Raw genomic sequence first — 22,811 nt, forward strand, 5'->3', positions numbered from 1 at the left:
AATGGATGTTGTATCTTGTTAAATGCTTTTTCTGCATCAATTGATATAATCATATGATTTTTGTCCTTTATTTTATGTGATATATCACATTGATGAATTTGCGGATGTTGAACCATCCTGTGCCCCTGGGATAAACCCCACTTGGTCATGATGAATAATCTTTTTAGTGTATTGTTGCATTCGATTTGCTAGAATTTTGTTTAGAATTTTTGCATCTGTATTCATCAAAGATATTGGTCTGTAGTTTTCTTTTTTTCTGTTATCCTTACCAGGTTTTGGTATCAGGGTAATGTTGGCCTCATAAAATGAGTTAGGGAGTACTGTCTCTTCTTCAGTTTTTTGGAAGAGTTTGAGCAGAACAGGTATTAGATCCTCTTTGAAGATTTTGTAGAATTCACTAGTGAAGCCATCTGGTCCTGGACTTTTGCTTTTGGGAAGGTTTTGGATGACTGATTCAATTTCCTTACTGGTGATCGGTCTGTTTAGATTTTCCAGTTCTTCATGGTTCAGCCTTGGAAGGCTATATGTTTCTAAGAACTTGTCCATTTCTTCTAGGTTATTGAATTTGGTGGCATATACTCCTTCATAGTATTCTTGGATGATCCTTTGTATTTCTGTGGTGTCCGTGATAACTTCCCCTTTTTCATTTCGGATTTTGTTTATTAGTGTTTTTTCTCTTTTTATCTTAGTGAATCTAGCCAAGGGTTTGTCAATTTTGTTAATCTTTTCAAAGAACCAGCTCTTTGTCACATTGATTTTTTCTGTTGTCTTTTTGTTCTCTATTTCATTTAGTTCTGCTCTGATTTTTATTATTTCCTTTCTTCTGCTGACCTTGGATTTCATTTGTTCTTCTTTTTCTAGTTCTTTAAGGTATAAAGTGAGGTTGTTTATTTGGGATTTTTCTTGTTTCATGAGATAGGCCTGTAATGATATAAATTTCCCTTTTAAAACTGCTTTCGCTGCATCCAAAAAATTTTGGTAGGATGTATTTTCAGTCTCATTTGTTTCTATGTATCTTTTGATCTCTCATCTTATTTCTTCTTTGACCTGGTCGTTCTTTGAAAGTATGTTGTTTAATCTCCACGTATTTTTGAGTTTTTTTCCTGCTTTCTTTTTGCAGTTGATATCCAATTTCAAAGCCTTGTGATCAGAGAATATGCTTGGTATGATTTCAATCTTCTTAAATTAGCTGAGGCTGATTTTATGTCCCAATATATGGTCTATCCTTGAGAATGTTCCATGTACACTAGAAAAAAATGTATAGTCTGATGTTTTAGGATGAAGTGCTCTATAAATGTCAATTATGTCCATTTCATCTAATGTGTCATTTTGGGCTGCTATTTCTTTATTTATTTTCTGTTTGGATGATCTATCCATAGCTGTCAATGATGTATTTAAGTCCCTTAGTATAATTGTGTTTTGGTCAATTTCTCCCTTTAGTTCTGTTAGTAGTTGCTTGGTATATTTTGGTGCTCCCTGATTGGGGGCATAAATATTGATGACTGTTATGTCTTCTTGTTGTATAGTCCCCTTCACCATTATGAAATGTCCATCTTTGTCTCTTGTTACCTTTTTCACCCTGAAGTCTGTTTCATCTAATATCCAGAAATTTCAAGCCCAGTGCTTGTTTATTTTTTCTTGGCTGATTGCCGGTCTGTGTCATTCACAGCTGCCCATGGGAAGTCTTTCCAGGCTCCCCTTGTCCCTGTTAGAAGCTTTGCCTCTGGATGGTGGAACCAGCAGGGGCGATGGCATCAGAAAGATCTGGGTTCAGATTCTGGCTCTGCCTCCTACAATCTCCATGACTTTGGACAAGGAATGAACTCTTCTGAGCATTATGGAAGCATAACTACCTTGTATTTGAAACACAGACGTAGTACTATAGCCTGTGGTATTTGCAGTACCTTAAGATAAAATCTGTTCTTCATCTCCCAGGGTGCTGGCTGTCCATGACATTTTCGCGTCCAAAACGAGAGACGAAGGCAACTAGATTTAAAATGTGTACAGTGTGACCGAGAAACTGGGGTAATCCTCAACAAAACTCAGTGCCAGAACATGGGGAGGAGAGGAAGTGAAAGTATGGACTTGAAAGTGTTTGTGGGACAAAGAGGATTCGGAGAAATCATTTAGGAAGGAAAGACGATGTGCAGGGAAATGAAGACTGGGAGACGTAGAAGTTATTAGAAACGTGTTGAGACTGATCAGGCCGGTTTGCTACCAATTTTCCTCTTCATTAGTTATGCATAGTTCTCATCCCCAGGGGCAGAATCCTGCTGTGGCAGAACTTTTTTTTAATGACCTAATGGAACAAAAGGTTCAGTGGAGCCCAGAGGTGTCCCCAGAGCAAGAGATCGGGCCTGCTCAGTGCTTTAAGGTTGTTTGGCAGTTTAATGTGACAGTGGTCTGAAAGCAGAGGAGGCCAGTTAAAGGCAAGCAACAAATTTTGCAAATGTTGAGAAGGTGGTGGGAAGAAATATCAACAAGCGAAAAATTAAAAACAGAAAGATCTGGTTGAAGAACTCAGCAAAATGAAGACAGAGGACAGAGACCAAACACAAACCTGGGTATTGACACAAATGTCCAAAAGAAAAACAGTTGAAAAAGGTTCATCAGTAAGTGTTTGGTCAGAAAAACCAGAAATCACTTTAGGTGTTTCAAACAGAGAGGGAATGAATACAGGAAATTTAGTCATAAAGCTGGTGGAAAGGCAGGGAGAGCATAAAGGTGGAAGGTGGTGTCACTCCGAGATAAAAAATGTAGGAAGCTGGGGACATGTTCCTGCAGTTAAATTCAGGATGTCGAAAGCGTCTTATCACTTGATGCTTTAAGAACAGCTCTGTCCCTTTTTCTGGTCTTTGTGCTATCACTAAGTATGGGTTAGACTATAATCTAATTACAGGACCTAATTTTATGGCCTGTACAACATACAGTAGGTGCTCAAGGCCATGACCATGGTAATGTAGTAGGTTGGTGCAAAAGTAATTGCAATTTAAGAGGTTAAAAACAATTGCAAAAACCACAGTTACTTTTGCACCAATGGGTAGGCTGTGAGAACTGGCCCACGGTGTCTAAAACCTTTGACTTGATGCTAGTGGCCATTTACACAGATGCGCTGATAAGACTCACTCACTTGGTTTTGCGTTCATCTGATTCAGGGCAGGGTAGTGTTTGCTCTGTATGATTGGCTGACATTTACATAAACCAAGGGATTGCACAGGCTGCATTTCAGGGGGAGAGTAAGTCACTGCTCCAGGCCATGAGTCTAATGTACCTGAAAGCCGGTCTGACAGCAATGTTGGCGAACATTTTCATGGATTGTTTGGGTTCCATGACTTTTTGAAAGGAAGCAATTTGGGAAGAGCATAAAGGTATAGTGAGGAGGCCATTTTGGTTTCTAGCACGCTCTGGTGTTTTCTCTTCGGGGTCTGGATGGGCTGCACCTTGTTGCTCAGGCTCCTCCCTCTTTCTCCCACCCCTCTGGCTTGTCCTTCTTCCTTTGTGCCCTTGGGTCTGCCCTGTCAGGACCGTCACTCCAAGCATTGACTGGATGAGTTGCTCTCACATACTGGCTTCTTTCTGCCTACAGTGTCCATCTTCATTTATGCACAGTGTTAATAGAGAACTCAGACATGCCCCAGCCATTGATAACAGCTCATTTGGCAGAGTCCCTGGTTCCTGTGACAAGATACGAAATGATAAGTTTTTCTGTTCTTAAGCCGCAGCTTGCCACTTCAGAGCAGGCTGATTGGGTATTTTCACAGGGATATATGTCTCTTCTTTGGCACTCACCCTTTACCTAAGTTGGGATTCTGTCTTCAAACACAAATGTTTCCACCCAATGAATCCTATCCCTAAGAGATTTCTAATCTCTCTAAAGTAGGGTCAAGTTTTCCAGCCTGAGAAGTTTGTTCTGAACTTAGCGTGGTACCCCACTTGTTTTCCGATCTAGTAGGCACTGGGCTGTTCTAAACAACTTACCTGTTAGGGGTTCCCCTCACCCCTTGCCATCCTCCCTGTCCCCACATTTAGCTCCCTCCGTCACACTCCGCCATTGCTAAAAGCTCCTTCAGCAGGGAGGGTCTTACTGCAAGGGTCTCCCAACACCTTCTCCCAACTCCAACATCCTAGGCAGCTTCTTAAGGAACACGTTCAGGACGCCGGGAGTGACCTCTCCCGAATGTGATCGCTGGGAATACCGAGACCAAAACGGCCCTGCCCGGCCAATCAAAGGGACATGATCTCTTCCACGCACTGTGATTTACGGTTTGCAAAGCATCTCACATTTTAATGCACGTTATTAATTTGATCCTCACCCTCATTATTTTTCACAGATGACAAAATAGAAACTCAGGGATTAGGGGACTTATGCCTGGTCACATAGTAAAAAAACTGGGCAAGGCATGAACTCCAGATCTTCAGATTCTGACTTCTAGACCCTTCTCCCTGTACCAGACAAGGGATTAGCCTACGAAAACATGAAGAGCCTGGGCACTTACAGCAAATGTGTCCTTGCAAGGCCAAAAAGATGAATTTACCCTTAAAGCCTGATGAGGAGGAAAGGAAGCAGATGGGATGGAGGAAGGAGAGGTTTAAATGTGCTTCATGCTCCAAATGAACTGTGCTTTCCCTGGGCCTTTTTGTCATTGGCTACACTGCCCTGAGAACATTCAGGGGGCCTTGTAATAGAGATGAGTTTGGACTGTTGTCGATCTTTCTTCCTTTATCTAAGCATTTTTTGTAAACTTTTATTTATTTGAAGTGTGTTTTTCCAGGACCCATCAGCTCCAAGTCAAGTAGTTGTTTCAATCTAGTTGTGGAGGGCGCAGCTCACACTGGCGTCTGTGGGGATCGAACCGGCCACCTTAGTGCTACGAGCATCGCGCTCTAACCAGCTCAGCTAACCGGCTGCCTGTATCTAAGCATTTTGCATCATTGCAGTAAAACAATCCTATTTATTTTAATGTGTAATTTATTCTTATCTCTCAGTAAAGATTGGGAGACAAAATAATCTAATAAAAAAACACGGGCTTTGGAGTACGTAATAATAATAACTCACCTTTACTGAGCTCTGACCATGTAGTAGGGACAGTTCTAAACACCCGACATGTACTACCTCATTGAATCCTGTAATAATCCTATGAGAAAAGCCCGATCATTGTTTTATAGTATAATGGGGTAACAAAGGTAGAGAGAGATTAAATAACTTGCCTGAGGTCACACAGCTACTAAGGAGGGGAGTCAGGATTTGAACTCGGGCAGTGGGACCCCAGAGCCTATGTGGTGTCAGGATACTGCTCAGCCTCTCTGAGCCTTAGCATCCTCACCTATACAATGGGGACGAGTCCGTACCTTGGCAAGCAGTATGTATTGAAATGAAAGGGAACATATGTAAAGCGCCCGGCACATAGTAGGTACTCAGATGCTGGCTGCTTTACTGATCAGCCTACAGTGACCATGCTTGAAGCCTGCCAGTGGTTTCTCCGAGTTAAAATTGGGGTGTGGATCGTGACAGTGTATAGAGAAAGAAGCATCGTGGCCCCACCTCTAATGAGCTCTGTGATGTTGGGGAAATCCCTAAATTTCCCCTGCACATGACTCTCATTTGTGAGGTGGAGAGAATAATAGTAATACTTCTCTTATAGGGTTATTGTGTGGATCAGATGAGATCATGTGACCACGCCTGGAAAGGAGTGCAGTAAATGTTGGCTCTTATTATTAAGGGTACGTTTTTTGCAAAGGAAGGCGGAGGAGTAGCGATGTGAAAGCAGGGGGTGGCGGTAGAAGACCCCCCTCCATTGGGGGAGCTATGTCAACACATTTTTCAAATTTGTCTTTTGATTAGAAAAAAAAAAGAAAAAATTAGAAAATGCAGGTCTGTTCAATGTATGATTGGAAGAAGAGGGGTTTGACTCTAAAGCCCCCAGCAAAGGTAGCTGGAGCGTGATCCAGTTTTATGTTCCAATCTCCCAAACCAGGCTCGTCCCTCTGGTGCTAAAACTTACGTATGCACAAAGAGGAGAAGGGGAGGAGGATGCAATGTATTGGTATCTCCCTGTTGCAACACCCCACGGCCCTACACGTCTAGTGTGCCGGGTGTTGCAGACCAGACTTAAATCTCCAGGCCTCCTGTGGGTGGGCCTGGAGGGCAGGTGGGGCAGACCCTAGGCCTAGCGCCAACCCTGAAGGGCCGTTTGTAACACAGCAAGTCCACACATCGTCCTCCCAGACGCTCCTCAGAGAATTTAGAGTGCTCGGGGACCTACACAATCGCCCAATGGCCCAGTGTTGGCAAGGGGTGGAACGTCATTCGGGCTTCTCTCTTCTTGTTTTTTTTCTTTTTTTTAAAAAGATTTTATTGGGAAAGGGAAATAGGACTTTATTGGGGAACAGTGTGTCCTTTCAGGACTTTTTCCAAGTCAAGTTGTTGTCCTTTCAATCTTAGTGGCAGGGGGCGGAGTCCACCATCCTTTGTGGGAGTTGAGGAGTTAAACCAGCAACCTTGTGGCTGAGAGCCCACTGGCCCATGTGGGAATCGAACTGGCAGCCTTCAGCTTTAGGAGCATGGCTCTCCAACCACCTGAGCCACCCTGCCAACCCCCGGCTTCTCTCTTCTTTGGGGAGCACATGTCAGCCAGGTGGGCTGCGTCGATGTCCAGGGCTCTGCAGGGCGGCCTCTGTGTGGCTGCAGACACGTGAGAAGGAGACAGGACTGGCGTGAGGCGCCTTCGGGCCTCTAGAGGTTGGCACAGCACGTATCCTTGTGTAGAACAGAGCTCGAGTTGGAGGAAGTAGCGCCTGTCACATGGTTTTGAGAGGCCACGCCAATACCCCTAAGATGCCCCTGACATGTCCCAGAAATGACGAGAGGGGATTTGTGGTGGCTGCGGAATCCTACAATGGTACGCAGGGTTGGAGCCAGGGGACTACTTATGACTTCAATGTGAAATGTCTCGTTTGGGGTGTGTCCTCTGCCAGCAAGCAGAGTCCCAACCATCCTGTTGAGTGGTCACCAGAGGCAGAAGACCTTAAGGCCACCAATGAGCAGCAGTAGCAGGAGGTGGCCTCAGGACTCAGAAAGCTCACCTGTGGTACCTGGATTTGGTCTGGCTCACAAGAAGGGCAGTCTTTCTGCTCAGTAAACTCCAGGTGAAGGGCTGATGACCTAAGTCATGTGGGCAAAGGTGGCCAGCAATCTGCCTTGCTCACCTTTCTATCGTCTTCCCACCTCTCATCGGCACCTCAGATAGGTCGTTAGTAGACTGCTTGAATTGGACGACAAGGCCAGAAATCCTTCTTGGCTACCCTGGGTGGTCTCCACAGTTGTCTCTGTCACCTTCTCATCCCCTGTCTTTATCCACTCTAGCGCCTTTCTGGCGGACTCCAGTAAGTCCCACCAAACAAGTCACAGAACATGCTATGCAGTGAAAGGAAGGCCCAGCGAGGGAAAAACGGAAGAAGTGAGAGGTAGTGTGCTCAGTGAATGCCAGGCAGGTGAGGAAATGCAGGCAGTGGCTGCTCACCTAACAATCCACCAGGTGACTCAGGGTAGATGACTGCTCCCCCTGTGCCCCACAGACACTCCTGGAGGGTTAAAGTGACATCACCGAGATAGGCGGTAGGAATAAAAACATCTGTAAACGTTGCCACTTCCAGGGCTGACATTGGGAAGCCTCCTGAGCTTTGAATCTGGGTCCTGGACTTGACCTTTAGAAAGCCAGGAAGGGCGTGGGTGGCAGCAGGAAGGTGAGGGCTTCAGATGCTTCCCATCCTTGGTGAGTGCTGAGCGGATTCCGGATCCTGGGCAGTAGGGCTTCAGTGACCCAGTAGCACTCTTGGGCTCCAGAAGGTGGCATGCCACCTAAACTCGAGTGTGTCTGTCCTCTCAGCGAGGCTGGCGTCACACAGAACCTCCTACTCAGAAGGGCTCTGCATTTGGTTAATGCTTTGTTGCCGCCCTCTTGAAATCCTCAATTTTTCTTATTTAATACCTTTTCTATTGCAGTAAAAAAAAAATGACAATAGTATTTTACCATAATTAAAAATAAAACACACACACATCATAAAACTTGCCATTTTAAAGCAAACAATTCAGTGGCATTAATGACATTCACAATAATGCACAACCATCACCACTATTTCCAAAACTTTTTCCTCACCTGGAATAGAAACTCTAAACCTGTTAATAATAATCCTCCATTCCCTTCCTCCCTCAGCCCCTGGTAACCTCTACTACACTTTCGGTCTGGGAATTTGCCTATTACTGGGTATTTCGTATAGGTGGAATCATACAATATTTGTCCTTTTGTGTTTGGTTTATTTCCCTTAGCATAATGTTTTCAACGTTCATCCATGTTACAGCACATGTCAGAGTGTCATTCGTTTTTATGGATTAATTATATTCCATTGTGTATATAGACTACGTTGCACTTATCCATTCCTCTTTTGATGGACACTTGGGTTGTTTCCACCTTTCAGCCATTGTGAATAATGCTGCAGTCAGCATGGGTGTGCAAATATCTGTTCAAGTCCCTGTTTTGAATTCCTTTGGCTATATACCAGGAGTAGTATTGCTGGGTCACATGGTGAGTCTATGGTTAGTTTTTTGAGGAACTGCCAAACTCTTTGAAATTCTTAGTTTTTGAACAAGGGACCCTGCATTTTCATTTTGTAGTAGGCTCTGTGAGTTATGTAGCTGGTCCTATTTCTTGGGTCTGTTGTCAGAGGATATCAAAGTCTAAGGCATATCCGAATGACCTCTCCCTTGGATGGCTCAGCATGTGTCAGCCCTATAGCATCAGCAATTAGCCATTACACCTGTCCTAGAGCACCACTTAGGTGTTCCATCCTCCTTTGGACAAACCTGGTTTACTTGTCTGTATATGTCATACTGTGGAAGGAGAATGGTTTATTTAAGGTCATTGGCTTGAGGACCGAATCCATTAGTGCCCACATAGCTCACTTACATTTACGTGAATGTGACCACGACCACGTAGTCTTCACTAAGGTGACCCGATGCCACGCTCTTTACCACCATGATTTGACTATTGCAGAAACACGTGTGCAGGAAGAGAAATGACGCAAATAATGCTATTGTTTTAGGAACTCCCCCAAACCCACTTAAAACTGCTTATGTCTTCAGTAGATAGCACCAAATGACTAACTCACCTTGCTGTGCCCAAATCCTGAACCATTGTGTCATGAGCCTTACCCAATCCCAATCCACGGTACACTGAAATACCTACCTTACACGAGAGGGATATCCTGCACCTACCTTCCCAAATCGAAGACAGTCAGGACTGCCAAGTGTGACCTCCCTCCCCACCAAGAGCTTTGCCTTATCAAGAGGCTGTCTCAGTGGTATTTTATGGGAGCTCATATTAATAAGCTACAATCTTAACTTCTACACTATGCAGTTGCTCCAATCCTATTTCATCCAGTCTCCATCCATCCATCCATTGATTTGTTGAGTGTCCACTATATGTTAGCCACCCTTATATAATAGTTCCATGATGACTGAGACAAATACAGCCCTCGTGTATAGAACACACCCTCTCCTTCACCCTTACATCACATTCCAGCTGCTAGGGAAAGTGGAGACTAAGAGAGCCACTTTCAACTTGACTTCACTTGAAAATGGAGCTTTCTGCAGCAAACAAGCTGGATCCCTGCTTTTTAAATCTGGATCTCTGGACATTGTTAGAGTGGAACAAAAACTTTCCTCTATCCTCTTAGGTTCAGTGACAGGGACCTGCAAATTCAATCAACAAAAGACAGGTGAATAGGAGAAAAGGAATACGTTATTAATATTTATTAATATTTTACTTGCATGGGAGTTCACAGAAAAGAAGTGAAACTCAAAGAGATGGTTAGACTTGACTTGGCTTATATGCCAAGGAAAGGGAGTTTGGGCTTCATGGACGATAACATTGTGGAGCAGTAATTAAGGTATGTATGGGGAACTAATGGAAAATAAGGATTATTTTAGTAAGGTCTGTTTATGCAAACTCATGTCAGTGACTACTCTCCGTACGAGAGGGGGACACCTTTACAAGGGAAATGTATGCCCTGCTTTTAGGCAGAAAGGGGGCAGAAGAGAACTCTTTCTGCATCTCGTTGACTCTCAGTTGCCGTCAGCTTAAAATAATCCTTATGCCAAAGTGGCATGTTTTGGGGTGGCATTTCCTGACCCCCTTCAACTTGACCTTTAGAAGGCCAGGCAGCAAGATGTTCTTAGAATGAATTTGTCAGTCAGAAGGATTACTGACTTGTCAGTGCTATGCTTCCTTACCAGGGCTTAGAAGCCACGAGGCAGCCCAAAGCTCACCAGCCTCGCCACTTTCAGGCCCAGCGCCCAGTTGGTAAAATGTCCCATCAGCACGACACCAGCTCTGGAGAGTCCCCAGAGGGATATTTCCAGGATCTGTGATCAGTTGGGTAAGTAAGGGGCCCTATCAGAGGCTTTGCCAAGAGATATGACCTGCCAAACCGGTTTGTAAACCAGCTCTAGCCACCTTGGGGTAACTGTTGTGTTTCTGGATGAACACAAATCTGGATGCTCAAACAATTCTCTCCATGTTTGGTTTTCTTTGAACTTAAGAAGAGCTTTCTCTTTTCTTCCCTTTTTTATCTTTTTTTGCAGCTGGTTTTTAGATATGCTCCAGCAGTCTATTTATCTTGTGAGCTTCCGAAGGCACACACTCCCCTCCCCCTCCCATGGCTCCTTCCCCATCTGATTACATCTTTCCTTGGTAATGGGGTTTTGACCAGCCTTTTGTATAGTGCTAAGCCACAATGGGACAAGAAGATTCTCTCTCTCTCTCTTTTTTTATCGGGTGTGTTTATTTCCTGAGCTCGTTTTGTAAGTGTGCCTCTTTCTGATTTTGCTCCTGGTCAGGAAAGGGGCCCAGGATTCAGGGAGAAGATTAGATGCCCTGGTGTAGCAATTGGTCTTTAAAAGAAAGAAGCAGAAGTTGATCACATGCTGAAGCTCAGGGCCAATGCAGAGCTGCCTCCCAAGAGGCCAATCAATTTCAATTAAGAAGATGAAAAGCCCGGAGCACAGAGAGGCCCGTCACAGGCTTCTGAATGCCATCCTTGCTCCTCCAGGAGCCTGAAAGCAGGCAGTGGGCCCCAGAAGGGCTGGACGCGTCCTCTGGGCCATCGTCGGGACAGCAGTGAGGGGGTGAATGCAAAAGGAGAAGCAGGCTGAAGGGGCTCAGTGAGGCTTCACGGGGTCCTACTGGCATTTAGGGCAGGACTGACCTCAGTGTCCTCTACCCCTTTAAGTATCCAGACCCAAGTCACGGGGCCAACCCAACCCGATGCCCCCACACACTTCCCGGGGGCAGAACCACCCAGCCCCCATGCCTGGAAGCTGCCTCTGATCTGCTCTCTAGGGGGAAGGCAAGCCTTCTCTGGCTCCCGGGTGCAGAGCTAGTTGCCCTGGCCTGTACCCACGTCCTCACTGGGCATCGCAGAGGACCTGGATTCCTAGTGCCTACTTCCCTCACTGCTGGGCATCCTAGAGCCCAAACCACCGAGGGCAAGGGCAGGGGTCAGAGGAGGAGGCCTGGTGGAGGAGAGGAGATGGGGCATCAAACAGATCCCGGGCTGGGCCCAAGTCAGCACGTGACCACCCTGTGCTTGTTTCTTTTTAAGACTGGTTGACACGCTAGGGCATCCAGTCTGCACCCAGGCATCTAAGTGAGCCTTGCTTTCCATGTTTGTAAAAGGAGGTACCACCCACCTCACAGGAGTTGCCAGGCTCACAGTAGGTACCATATAAATGTAAAGTGAGTGATGGCCCCTAGCTGCACCCCTGGCCATTCTATGATGGTGGCACTGGGCAGACAGGAGAGGCAGGGCAAAAATTACACTCAGCTCCCCAGATCTGGTGACTTTTGTTCAGAAGTCAATAAATCAATATTATGAGGATTTAACAAATGTGCTTTGTCCACTGTAAGTGCTGTGCAAATATGGAGGGTGTGTCGCAGGAAGGGCGCTGGAGAGTGGGTCCATAGGAGGAAGAGTTTGCAGGGATGCAGGGAGGGGCAGGGCTGGAAGGAGGGAGGGCACTCCAGGGAGGGGGTAACAGGAGACCTACAAACCACAGGTACTTGCTGGGCAGGAAAGAGAAGTGGGCCAGGTGGAGGCCAGATGCTGCGTTGTGGGCAGGAGCAACCACACAGGAGTGCAGGTTTTCCTGGGGAACTCCAGGAGGCTGAAGCCACCGGTCACCTCACCTGCCCTGGGGCGAGGTCCTCTCTAGGGGCTGACTGTTGTGTCATCGGGTCTTTTTCTTCTTCCTGTGGCTTATCCTGTGGCTATTTTCCTGTTAACAGGACGGCCTGGGGAATGCAGGGAGCAGAGGGGGAGGTTCGATTCGGGCCATCCGGCTGCTTGTTTGACCCCAAAACCCTGTGGGGGGGCCTGGTATAGGGCGGTTCATGGACTTGCCCATGGTCACCTTCGTTGGTGTCAGGGCTGGGCTCCTGCTGTCCTACTCCCTCCCCAGCCCCCCACCACGAGACCCGAGGCCTAGTCTTCTCCCTGACCTACTGCTCCCAAGAGAATTGAGAAATGAAGGACTGCAGGATGAGGTTTGTTGTAAAGAGCTTGGATGCTGTTCAACTTTGAGAGCATCTGGATGTTTTTCTAGAACAAGAACTACCAATGTCTTGTGTGGATTCCATTATATAAAAATGGTCTTTTCTGATACAGGTTTATTATACAAATGTGGGAAAATGGAACTTACGTTTATACTGATGAGGAGAAAACTATTGCTGTAAGGAGCTTTAAGTTGCTAAGAAAGGAGTAGAAGAGTGTCCGAAAGGAACCCCAGGTGGAGGTGGGCCCAGCTTTGTGGATGGGAACAGACCATGAGCTCCAGCCCTTCCATCCTGAGGTAGAAACCTGTGGGGTGGCCGGCCAGAAGGAGGCATGAGGGCATGGTGTGGCCACCACGTCAGCAAGTAGGCGGAACATGAGGTATGCTGTGCCTTGGGACCTGCCTTCAAACACAGCACCTTGTACGGGCGGGTTTGTGTCCTGCGGAACTGGCTTTGTCATGCTATGTCATGGGAACCCAGGTCAACTTTGATAAAGACGCAGGGGAAGAAATGCTGCCAGTGGAGGTAGCGCCAGACAGCAGGAAGCTTTGCCCAAGCCGCGCTCTTTGGGTCGTCAGAAGCAGAGCCAGGGTCTCAGTCCATTTGGGGGGCCATAACAGAATACCACCGACTGGGGGACTAACACGACAGACATTTATTTTTAAGAGCTCTGGAGGCTGAAGTCTGAGATCAGGCCCATTTGGTTCCTGGTGAGGACTCTCTTCCTGGCTTGCAGAACGCCGCCTTCTCACTGTGTCCTCTCATGACAGAGAGAGAGCTCTGATCTCTCTTCCTCTTCATATAAGCGCACTAATCCCATCCTGAGGGCCTGACCTTCATGACCTCATCTAAACCTAATTTCCTCCGAAGGGCCCCACTTCCAAATTCCGTCACGTCGAAGGTCGCGGCTTCGACATAGAATGTTTTGTGGGGAGGACACAGACATTCAGTCCATAATACCTGAGCTCTGTGCCTCTCCATTATCTCTGCGTCTCCTCAGTCAGTGACACTGGTCTCTAGGCAGCGCTTCTCAGACTCTCCGTGGGAGAGGACCAGTGTTTCCTCATTTACAGTAGAGTATCATGTGTGACGAGAAAAGTGAAATTATTCTATAAAAAAGATGTTCGAAATACAAGCTCATTTGTTTTTTAATTATTAGGATCCACCAACACAGCGTTGCTGTTAAATTGGTGTGGATGTTTCTGAATGCTCACCATCCCCTCTGTATTCATCTTGCTGTGGAGCCTTTGCGTGACCGAGCCTTTGAGGGTCTCCCATGTAGACAACCCTTGGAGTGGCTCTGTTCTAGGGCCCCATGGAGAGCATTCAGTCAGCCCCATGGCGATGGGACACTGACGCTTCCGGAGACAAGATGTCATGTGCACGGGACCCAGTGGATACCTGAAACTGTTGGTAGTACCGAGCCCTACATACACTGTGTCTTTTCCTACACATTCATACCTGTGATAAAGTGTAACTTATAAGTTGGGCACAGTAAGAGGCTAACAACAATAACTAATAATGAAATAGAACAATTATGACAGTATACTGTAATGAAAGTTAGGTGACTGTGGTGTCTCTCTCTCCCTCTCTCTGATAACTGATCTGATAACCAAGACGGCGACTAAGTGACTAAGGTGGGGAGCGTCTACAGTGTGGAGACGCTGGACAAAGGGATCATTCCCGTCCTCGGTGGATGGAGTGGGATGGCACAAGATTTCATCACGTGGCTCAGAATGGTGTATAATTCAAAACTTATGAATTGTTTCTTTCTGGGATTTTCCATTTAATATTTTCAAATCTTGGTTGACTGCAGGTTAACTGAAACTGTAGAAATTGAAACTGTGGGTAAGGGGGGGACGACTGTAATTGCATTCTGTAGTGGCAAAAGCGCAGGCCTTAGAGTCAGAGTCTGGAAGACAAATCTATCTCCCCAACTTGTGAGCTATGTGAATTTGGGGTTAGCTCTTAACCTGTCTGTACCTCAGTTTCTCCATCTAGCAAATGGAGATGATAATATCTTCCCTCAGGGTGGTCGTGAAGTTTAAATGAGTTCATGCCTGGCAAGCACTTAGCACAGTGCGTTGTTCCTCTCTGTTCCTCCTTCTTCAGAAAAAGACTCAAGTTAGGGCCCGGTGAAGAGGCAGGACTGCTCCCGGGGGGAGAGAGTAGCATAGCTGGGAGCTTTACAAGAACAAAGGAGCCTCTTTCTCAGAATCACTGGATGTTAGAACAGGGTGTCTGGGTGGATGCAACCCCTGGGAAGATTTCCCAGGCAAGAGAACTGGAGAGAGAAAGGTAGGATGTCAACCCAACCTCTGACCAGTTGACCAGAAGGCTCAAATTTCAAATCATTCATTAAGATTTGCTGTGGGAGGAAGCCCTGGCTGAGGAGGAGCCTGAAGCTTTGCATTTCTCGTTTCTGCACAGTAGCTGAGATAAACATGAGGCCTAGAGCACGTAACAACTGGTGCGTCTGTGATTTCTGGGCTGTAGCACAGTAAGCCTCACCGGTACCATTTTGGGGCAGTGGGCTGCATGTCAGGAGACCTGGGGTCTCTGACTCATCTCTGATAAAGTGGCAGCAAAGGCCTCTGAGTTAGTCTGTTCAGGCTGCCATAAAAAAGTCTCACCGATGGCATGGCTTAAACAACAGAAATTTATTGTCTCACCGTTCTGGCGGCTGGATACAGGCCCACTCTGTTGACTCATCTTAACTTAATCCTTAATCACCTCTTTAAAGACCCTGTCTCCAAATACAGTCACATTCTGAGGTCCTGCGTGTTAGGGCTTCAACATGAGTTCTGGGAAGGTGGGAGCAGTTCAGCCCATAACAGCCCTTTCCTGAACTGGTCTCAGTTTCATGAGCAGTAAAATAACAGGTGAGCCATGATTCCCCCAGATTCCTCCTGATTTTAAGTAGATTAAGGCTCAGTAGAACTGTGCATCGACCTTCCAAATGTAGCTGAGTGTGTGACTGAGGCCACATAATCCTTCCAGGTTAAAATTTATTTATAAAGCACAGATATTGAAAATAACATCTATTTATCTCCCTAGGTGTTCGGAGCCTTCTGTTATGGTTGCAGCAAGGATGCATTGCGAAACCAAACAAATTAGTCCTTAGGACAGACAACTCAGAGGCAAATCAACCACCACAACAAAGAAACAAGCTTTCAAACCAACGAGAGAAGACAAGATTATAATGCCTTCTAACAATGTTGCTTTAATGATGCAGTGCAAGGCACAGGACATTAGAGTCTATTGATTCTCTTTGAGATCTAATAATATGCTTTATTCAGATCTTATTCACATACCTCTTTCTTAGGAGCTGAAATTGGCCAGCTACAAACAATTGGTTTTGCTGTCCTTTGAAATCACAGAAGTGGACATGTTTTAGACCACAAAAGATACCAAGCTTCCTTTGGGAAACGAGGCATAGTTGGAAAAAATATTTCACCTCTAAACAAAATTGAAAGTATGCCTAACTTTAGATTTATTTGATGACAAAGTCTTTCGCGGGGCTAATCCATTTTAGAACCTGTTCCTATTGGCACCAGTGAACCAATAAAAAATCCAGAAGGAAAGAAGGAACATAATAACAATTCAGAGAAACAAGGTTGTTCATTTCTTTTTAAAGCATTGAATTAATGTTTACACTGCTGAGTCAAATTATTTATACATATGCTATGGGTTTTGCATCTCTAGAATTTGTTAGCATTCAGAGTATGATAAATTGTACCTGACTTACTTATGAAAAATCATCTTGAGAAAGATTTTTTCCAGTGGGAAAATATGTAGATGATACATGGTGGTGCTTTATTGAAACTGTTTTTTGGGTGTTCAGCCAGAAAAACTCTGCAGAAGAAAGAGGGGGTGGGGTTTTAGATGTCATCATGGATGGTTAAGAGTTTCCGCTTTGGGGCAGTGTTATAATGCTCATCAAATGACTTTACCTGTGAATCTCATTTTCTTCAACTCTAGAGAATAGGTTCCAAAGTCAGGGTTTTTGTAAATATTCAATGGGACAATGTATGCAGGAAGATCTGTGTGAGCCCTCCCTGGGTTCAGAATCCAGTAAATGTCAGCCTTTGTATTATTATTATTATTTATTATTATTATTATTATTATTATTGAGAATCTTCGCATGTTTATACTTGATTTGTGGAAAAATCACAAGGATTAAAGTTTTTGGAAAATAAAAGTATCCCTTGGGCCCCGTTGGCATGTGTGCTCTCTGTCCTTTTCTAGGAAGGGATGTTAACAAGTTAACAAGCATTAGCGAGTGTGTGGAGAAACGAGAACCCTCCTACAATTGCCGGTGGGAATGTAAAATGGTACCGACCCTTTGGAAAACTGCTTGGTGGTCCCTCAAATGTGAAACAGAGTTATATGGCCCAGAAATTCCACTGTTACGTATATACCTGAGAGAATTGAAAACATGCATCCATACAAAACCTTGCACACAAATGTTCATTGCAGCATTATTTGCTATTGCCAACAGATGGAAACAACTGATGAAATGGACAAAAAAATGTGGTCTATCCATGCAGTGAAATATCATTTGGCAACAAGTAGCAACAAAGTGCTGATATCTGCTACAATGTGGATAGACTTTGAAAACATTAGCTAAACAAAAGAAACTAGTCACAAAGGCCACAATATGGATGATTCCATTTACATGAAATTTCCAGAACAGACAAATTCATAGATGGGACGTAAGTAGCGGTTGCCTGGTGCTGGGAAAGGGTGCAGTCATGGGGAATGACTGCTAATGGATGCAGGGTTTATTTTTGGATGATGAAAAATGTCTGGGATTAGACAATGATGATGGTTATACAACTTTGTGAATATCCTAACAACCACTGAACGGTGAATTTTATGGTATATGACTTATAGTTGGGGGAAAAAATCAATGAATGCTTAATGTGGAAAATAAGAAGGTAACAAAAATTGCAATTGCAGTATGCAGAGATAAGCACTGCAAATGTCTTGATATAGATCCTTCCAGGCTCTTATGGAAATACATACATCTCTAAAAAATGAAATGGGTTTATACAGTACATAGTGTTTAGTGAAAACTTTGTTTTCATATTACTTTTCCTTTCTACATTAAGAAATTGCCTCTCTACACATTGATTGAATCAATTCTAAGTCTTCTCAAATGTCTAGCCTTTCCATATTTCTCTGCCAAGCTGTATTCCTTCTCTTCCCAAAGCTCTTCTCCGGAGGACTTTCGAAACTAATCTGATCACCTTGGATCACCAGAGGACTTTTCAGTGCCTGCTGTCACAACTTGTCCTATGTTGTAAGACATTAACATCTATGATTTCAATGGAATGATTCCTAAATCCCTATTTCTACCTTGCCCTCTATCCTGGAGACTAGTCCTGCATCTCCAAATGCCTATTGGAAATTCCCACTTGGATATTCGTCACTGACATTATGGCATGACTGAAACCATTCATTACATTTCTCAACACAGCAGATGTGCTGTATTTTGAATCTTGAGATGGGAGGTCATACCCACACTTAACCTTTCTGACTCAAGTCAAGTTTCTTGGAAGTCACGGAAAACGACTCTGGCTAATTTAGAAAAAGCATGTATGGGGGGACGGGGTAGCTCATACAACAGGCAGGAAGGAAGCCTGGGGAACCAAATTTAGAAAAGGAGCAGTGAGTGTGGCACTGCAGGGGCTACACAGCCGTTGGCACAGCCAGACCTGAGCAGTCTGGGCAGGACCCCCGGCTGTCCGGGATGCTGAATCTTCTCAGGTCCATCACCTGTCTGAGGGAGGTGGGGCACTGGCAGTCCCTACGAGTGACAAGAGAAGTTGGCTATGGGACACTGCCAAGGAGAACAGCACCTGTCTACGTCGCTTAGCCTTGGTTTCCTTAAACCATGAAAAAAAACGGAGATGATAATTTTCCTACCCCCCTCATGGATTGTGAGGAAAACGGCTGGTATTTTGTAAGATACTTTGTAAACCATGAGCTGCTCCACAAGAGTAGGTTGTTTCTACTATAAAATGAGGTTTTTCTCTCAATCTCTGTTCTGTTCCTGACCATTTGTACCTCTGTTCCCCTCAGCGCCCCTATATCTCCTCAGGGCCCCACGTCACCTCAGGGTCTCCGTATCCCCTCAGCACCCCTATATCCAAGCCACCTGTCTTGTTCACTATTCCCCCACCTTCCTCCTCCCACCCTTTCCTTCCCATCACTACTGGCACCGTAAATTTAGCTGCAACACTGGAAACCAATCGTTCCCAAACTTGATTCCACATTGGACTCACCTGGGGTAGTAATTGGGCTTCACTAGGCATGGCGTGTAGTATGCCCTCTGCAACTGTAGTCTTACCAGGCTGCTTGGGAGAGCACAGCACAAACGGACCCTCCGACTGGAATCCACAAGCCGAGTTTGGTGACCTGGTCCTCGAAAAAGGGTTCTGTATTGAAATACGTTTGGAAAACGCTGCATCCATCTGCCGCTGGGAGATTCACAATTCCTGCAGGTAAGACACCTGTGAAACTATCCAACCTAGAATGTCTAAGACCTAAAACTCTTCTGTGATATTTTGATTTATATGAAGAGATCCAGGCATGCCTTGTCTTATTGTGTTTTACATATGCGCTTCACATATGTTTTTTTGCAAATTGAAGGTAAGACCCTCCACCAGCAAAAACGTTATGACTCACTGAAAACTCAGGTGGTGGTTAGCATTTTTTAGCAAAGCTTGTTTTTCGTAGCTTGATGAATTTTTATGTATGTTAAAGTATTTTTTAATTAAGGGACGTACATTGTTTTTTAGACAATGCTACTGCACAGTTAACAGACTACAGTACAAACATAACTTTTATGTGCACTGGGAAATCAAAAAATGCTTGCCTTGCTTTATTACCAGTATGCTATTCTCTTGACTGTGGTGTTCGGGAACCAAACCCACCATCTCTCTGAGGTATGCCCGTACGTATTTGGCCTTAGTCCACATTTCTGGTGCAGACCTCCCCAAACCCTTTGGAATTTCTTAAGTGTCGGAGCTATGAAGGTGTTTGTTATGTTAATGAGGTGGCTTTGGGAAAGCCCCTAAGGGTGGGGGCTGGTCAGGAGAACCAGCCTTGTGACTAGAGAATTGGAACTTGCAGTCCCACCCCCGACCTCTGTTGCCAAAAACCCAGAAAGGCCGAATTCAGAGAACTTTTGGGTTAGTGAACACATGGAGATTCCGCTTTTCCCTAAGCATCTCCTCCGTCTGGCTGTTTCTGAATTACAATAGGTAATCTAGTAAGTAACATGGTTTCTGAGCTCCGTGAGCCACTCCAGCAAATTAATTGAACCTGAGGAAGGGCTTTAGGAACCTCTGATTTGTAGCTGGTGGGCCAGAAGCACAAGTGACCTGGGCTTGCAACTGGCGTCTGAAGTGGGGCTTAGGGGACAGTCTTGCAGGACTGAGCCCTTACACTGTGGAATCGGATGCTCTCTCTGGGGAGCGAGCAGCAGAATTGAGGTGAATGGTAGGACACCCAGCGGGTGTCTCAGATTTGCTTGCTGGTTTGGGGAAACCTGTCCCACACTGGATTTTGTACCAGACTCCATTTAGTCCTCTAACATCTATTAAAATTCTACCAAGAGAATATTCAGAGAAGTAGACTCAAACACTTTGGGAAACCCTGGCCGATAGAATAAATTTCAGAATTCTGCCCTTCAGTTTCCAAGGTTTTTGACCACTTGGCTCCAAACTGCATTTCCTCCCATGACCCCACATACATCTCCAACTTTCGCCAAACTTCCTGCCCTTCATGAAGACAGACTTCTGGGTCTGTGCATGTAACCCTTTTTTCACGCTGAGACTTCTTATACGGGTGGTTTTGCTGGGGTGACCTCCACCCCTCCTCTCTCTCTCTGCAAGTTCTCACCGTCCTCCGACACTCAGCCTGGGGCCCTCGTCTTCCACAAAGCTTCCAATCAGCCTCCACCTTGGAACTCCTGATTTTGTTAATTGTCTGGTACTGGTGTTTCTACTTCTGTAATGCCAAACGCCACGTGGCCCCTTGTGGCCTCTCGTTGTACAGAGCTCCTGGAACTTGTATTGCCGCTGTAATGGGGAAGGGGGGCTTCCATCTTGTGTCCTCATCGACCCATTGACAGCAGTGACCATATGTAGGTTCTTATGTGCCTGTGTGGTGCACAGTAAATAGTTGTCGGTTTGCGTCATGTCTTTTGGATCTTGGGTTTTGATTTCTCCTCCGACTGGTGCTACCCCCTTCTGGATAATGTTAGCGGGATCCCAGGTCCTTCTGCAAGGAGAGAGCTGGTCAAGGCCGCTGAAGAGGTCCCGTAATTCTCTAGGGCAATGAGGTGGAGGGAGGTCCAGCAGGAACGCAGTGGGGCTTGGGGAGGAGGGCACAGGCTGATCATGTGGCTTAAGGGAGTGAGAAAATTCGGGGGTCGGTCTCTGCCTCTAACTCCTCCCTGTCCTCCGGGGGCCTCACCCCAGCTGCCAAAACAGAGGGGGTTGGGTCTCACCTTTTCCCCATAGAAACATGGACTCTCCATATTCCCACACTTGCCCCACCTCCGTGGGGTCGAGGAGTACTGATGCTTCTCGTTACTTCTATAACGCCACCCAGTTTTCTCCACTCAGGATGCAAGGGGCAGTGATGCAATCACAGGCAAAGCTTTGACTCTGCTCTGATTCCCTAAGAGAGCAAATTCCCACATTGTTCTCAGTAATCACAGGTACTGTGGAATCTACGTCACCACTCTCAGGTTGGGGCTCTGCCAGATGTCCCAGGTGTCTGAGGGCTGTGGCTCCCCCGTCCCTGTGCATCAGGAGATGCAGGGCTTGTTCAGACTCCTGGGCCCTGTCCAGAGCTTCCGGTTCCACAGGTCCCGGGCCGGGCTGCACACTTGGTATCTCTGACAAGTTCCCAAGAGGAGCTGATGCTGCCCACCTGGGGACCACTGGTTTTTGGCATCACCTCCTTGCAGCAACCCCAGCCCTGCCAACTGCAGCCAGTGTCTCCCCACTAAAGGGTATTCTCAGTGATTTTAAGTGGCTTTCCTCTTTCTGGGGGATAGTTTGAGTTCCATTTCACCCCTAAGTCTTTTGGTGGATGGGTGGACAATAGGGAGTGAGAGGAAATCAGGGATAAAAACTACCAGAGCTAAGTAAGTGGTAGAGCCAGTATTTAAACCCTTGTCATTCTGATTACAAAACTCTGTCTTGTAACCACTCTGCTATGTTCTCTTGGAAACCTTTTAATAAAGAACCTATTGTCAGGTTGAAGACACCAGCTATTTCTCAGCCTCTTTCTAGTAGTGTGTTGGGGAAACGATTCAAGTAAAACAAGGCCTGACATTGAATAGGCATCTAACACATTTATGTGGAAGGACATCCTGTAGCAAAAACAGAGATTAGAAGCACATGTTGGAGGTCAGGTTGCCTGGGTTTGAGTCCCGGCTCTGCCACTTAGCTATGTGACTGTGGGCAAGTTAGTTAACCTCTGTGTAACTCAGTCTCCTCATCTGTCAAATGGGAATGACCATACCTAGTACTTCCAGGCTTATGGAAATTAACTGAATTACTATCTGTACAATACTTAAGACAGTCCTGGCTCGTAACAGGCACTCAGTAAATATGTGCTATGATGCCTGGTTCCATGCTTTTGTGCAAACTGAGTAGAAAGAGCGTGGTACAGACAAATCGTACAGGCCCAGCCCTCACTGGGGTTATTCTGAAGCTTCTAAGTGTGGGAGCTGGAGTCACACTTCTTGAGTTTTTTTTTTTTTTTTTTTTTTTTTTTAAGTTTATTGGGGCAACAATTCTTGGTAAAATTACATAGATTTCAGGTGTACAATTCTGTATTACATCATCTATAAATTCCATTGTGTGTTCTCCACCCAGAGTCAGTTCTCCTTCCATCACCATATATTTGATCCCCCTTACCCTCATCTCCCACCCGCCGCCCCCCCTTACCCTCTGGTAACCACTAGACTATTGTCTGTGTCTATGAGTGTTTCTTTCTCATTTGTTTGTCTTGTTTTTTGTTGTTTTTAGTTTCAGCGTATCAGTGAAATCATATGGTTCTCTGCTTTTTCTGTCTGACTTATTTCGCTTAGCATTATACTCTCAAGATCCATCCATGTTGTCACAAATGGTCCTATTTCATCTTTTCTTACTGCCGAATAGTATTCCATTGTGTATA

The 22,811-nt window shown here is 45.4% G+C and overlaps 1 protein-coding gene across 7 annotated transcripts in view; it reads left to right on the forward strand.

Moving 5' to 3' along the window:
• Positions 1-16,828, forward strand: part of LOC109450700 (uncharacterized) — a 63,272-nt gene extending 46,444 nt beyond the window's left edge. For 5 of the 7 annotated variants that reach the window (XR_016018061.1, XR_016018068.1, XM_088788960.1 and 2 more), the window contains one exon: positions 15,666-16,828. Coding sequence is in view for 3 of the 7 variants with exons in the window: in XM_088788960.1 (XP_088645086.1) it covers positions 15,666-15,725 (60 nt within the window). In the remaining 4 variants the exon portion in view is untranslated. Of the gene's footprint in view, positions 1-10,291; positions 10,435-12,720; positions 12,988-15,665 lie in introns of all 7 variants that reach the window. The other 2 variants (XR_016018065.1, XR_016018066.1) reach the window with 2 other exon arrangements.
• Positions 16,829-22,811: the final 5,983 nt, after the last annotated feature.

Source organism: Rhinolophus sinicus, chromosome 1, assembly GCF_057876585.1.
Source record: "Rhinolophus sinicus isolate RSI-liver-muscle chromosome 1, RSI-T2T, whole genome shotgun sequence".
Classification (NCBI taxonomy): domain Eukaryota; kingdom Metazoa; phylum Chordata; class Mammalia; order Chiroptera; family Rhinolophidae; genus Rhinolophus; species Rhinolophus sinicus.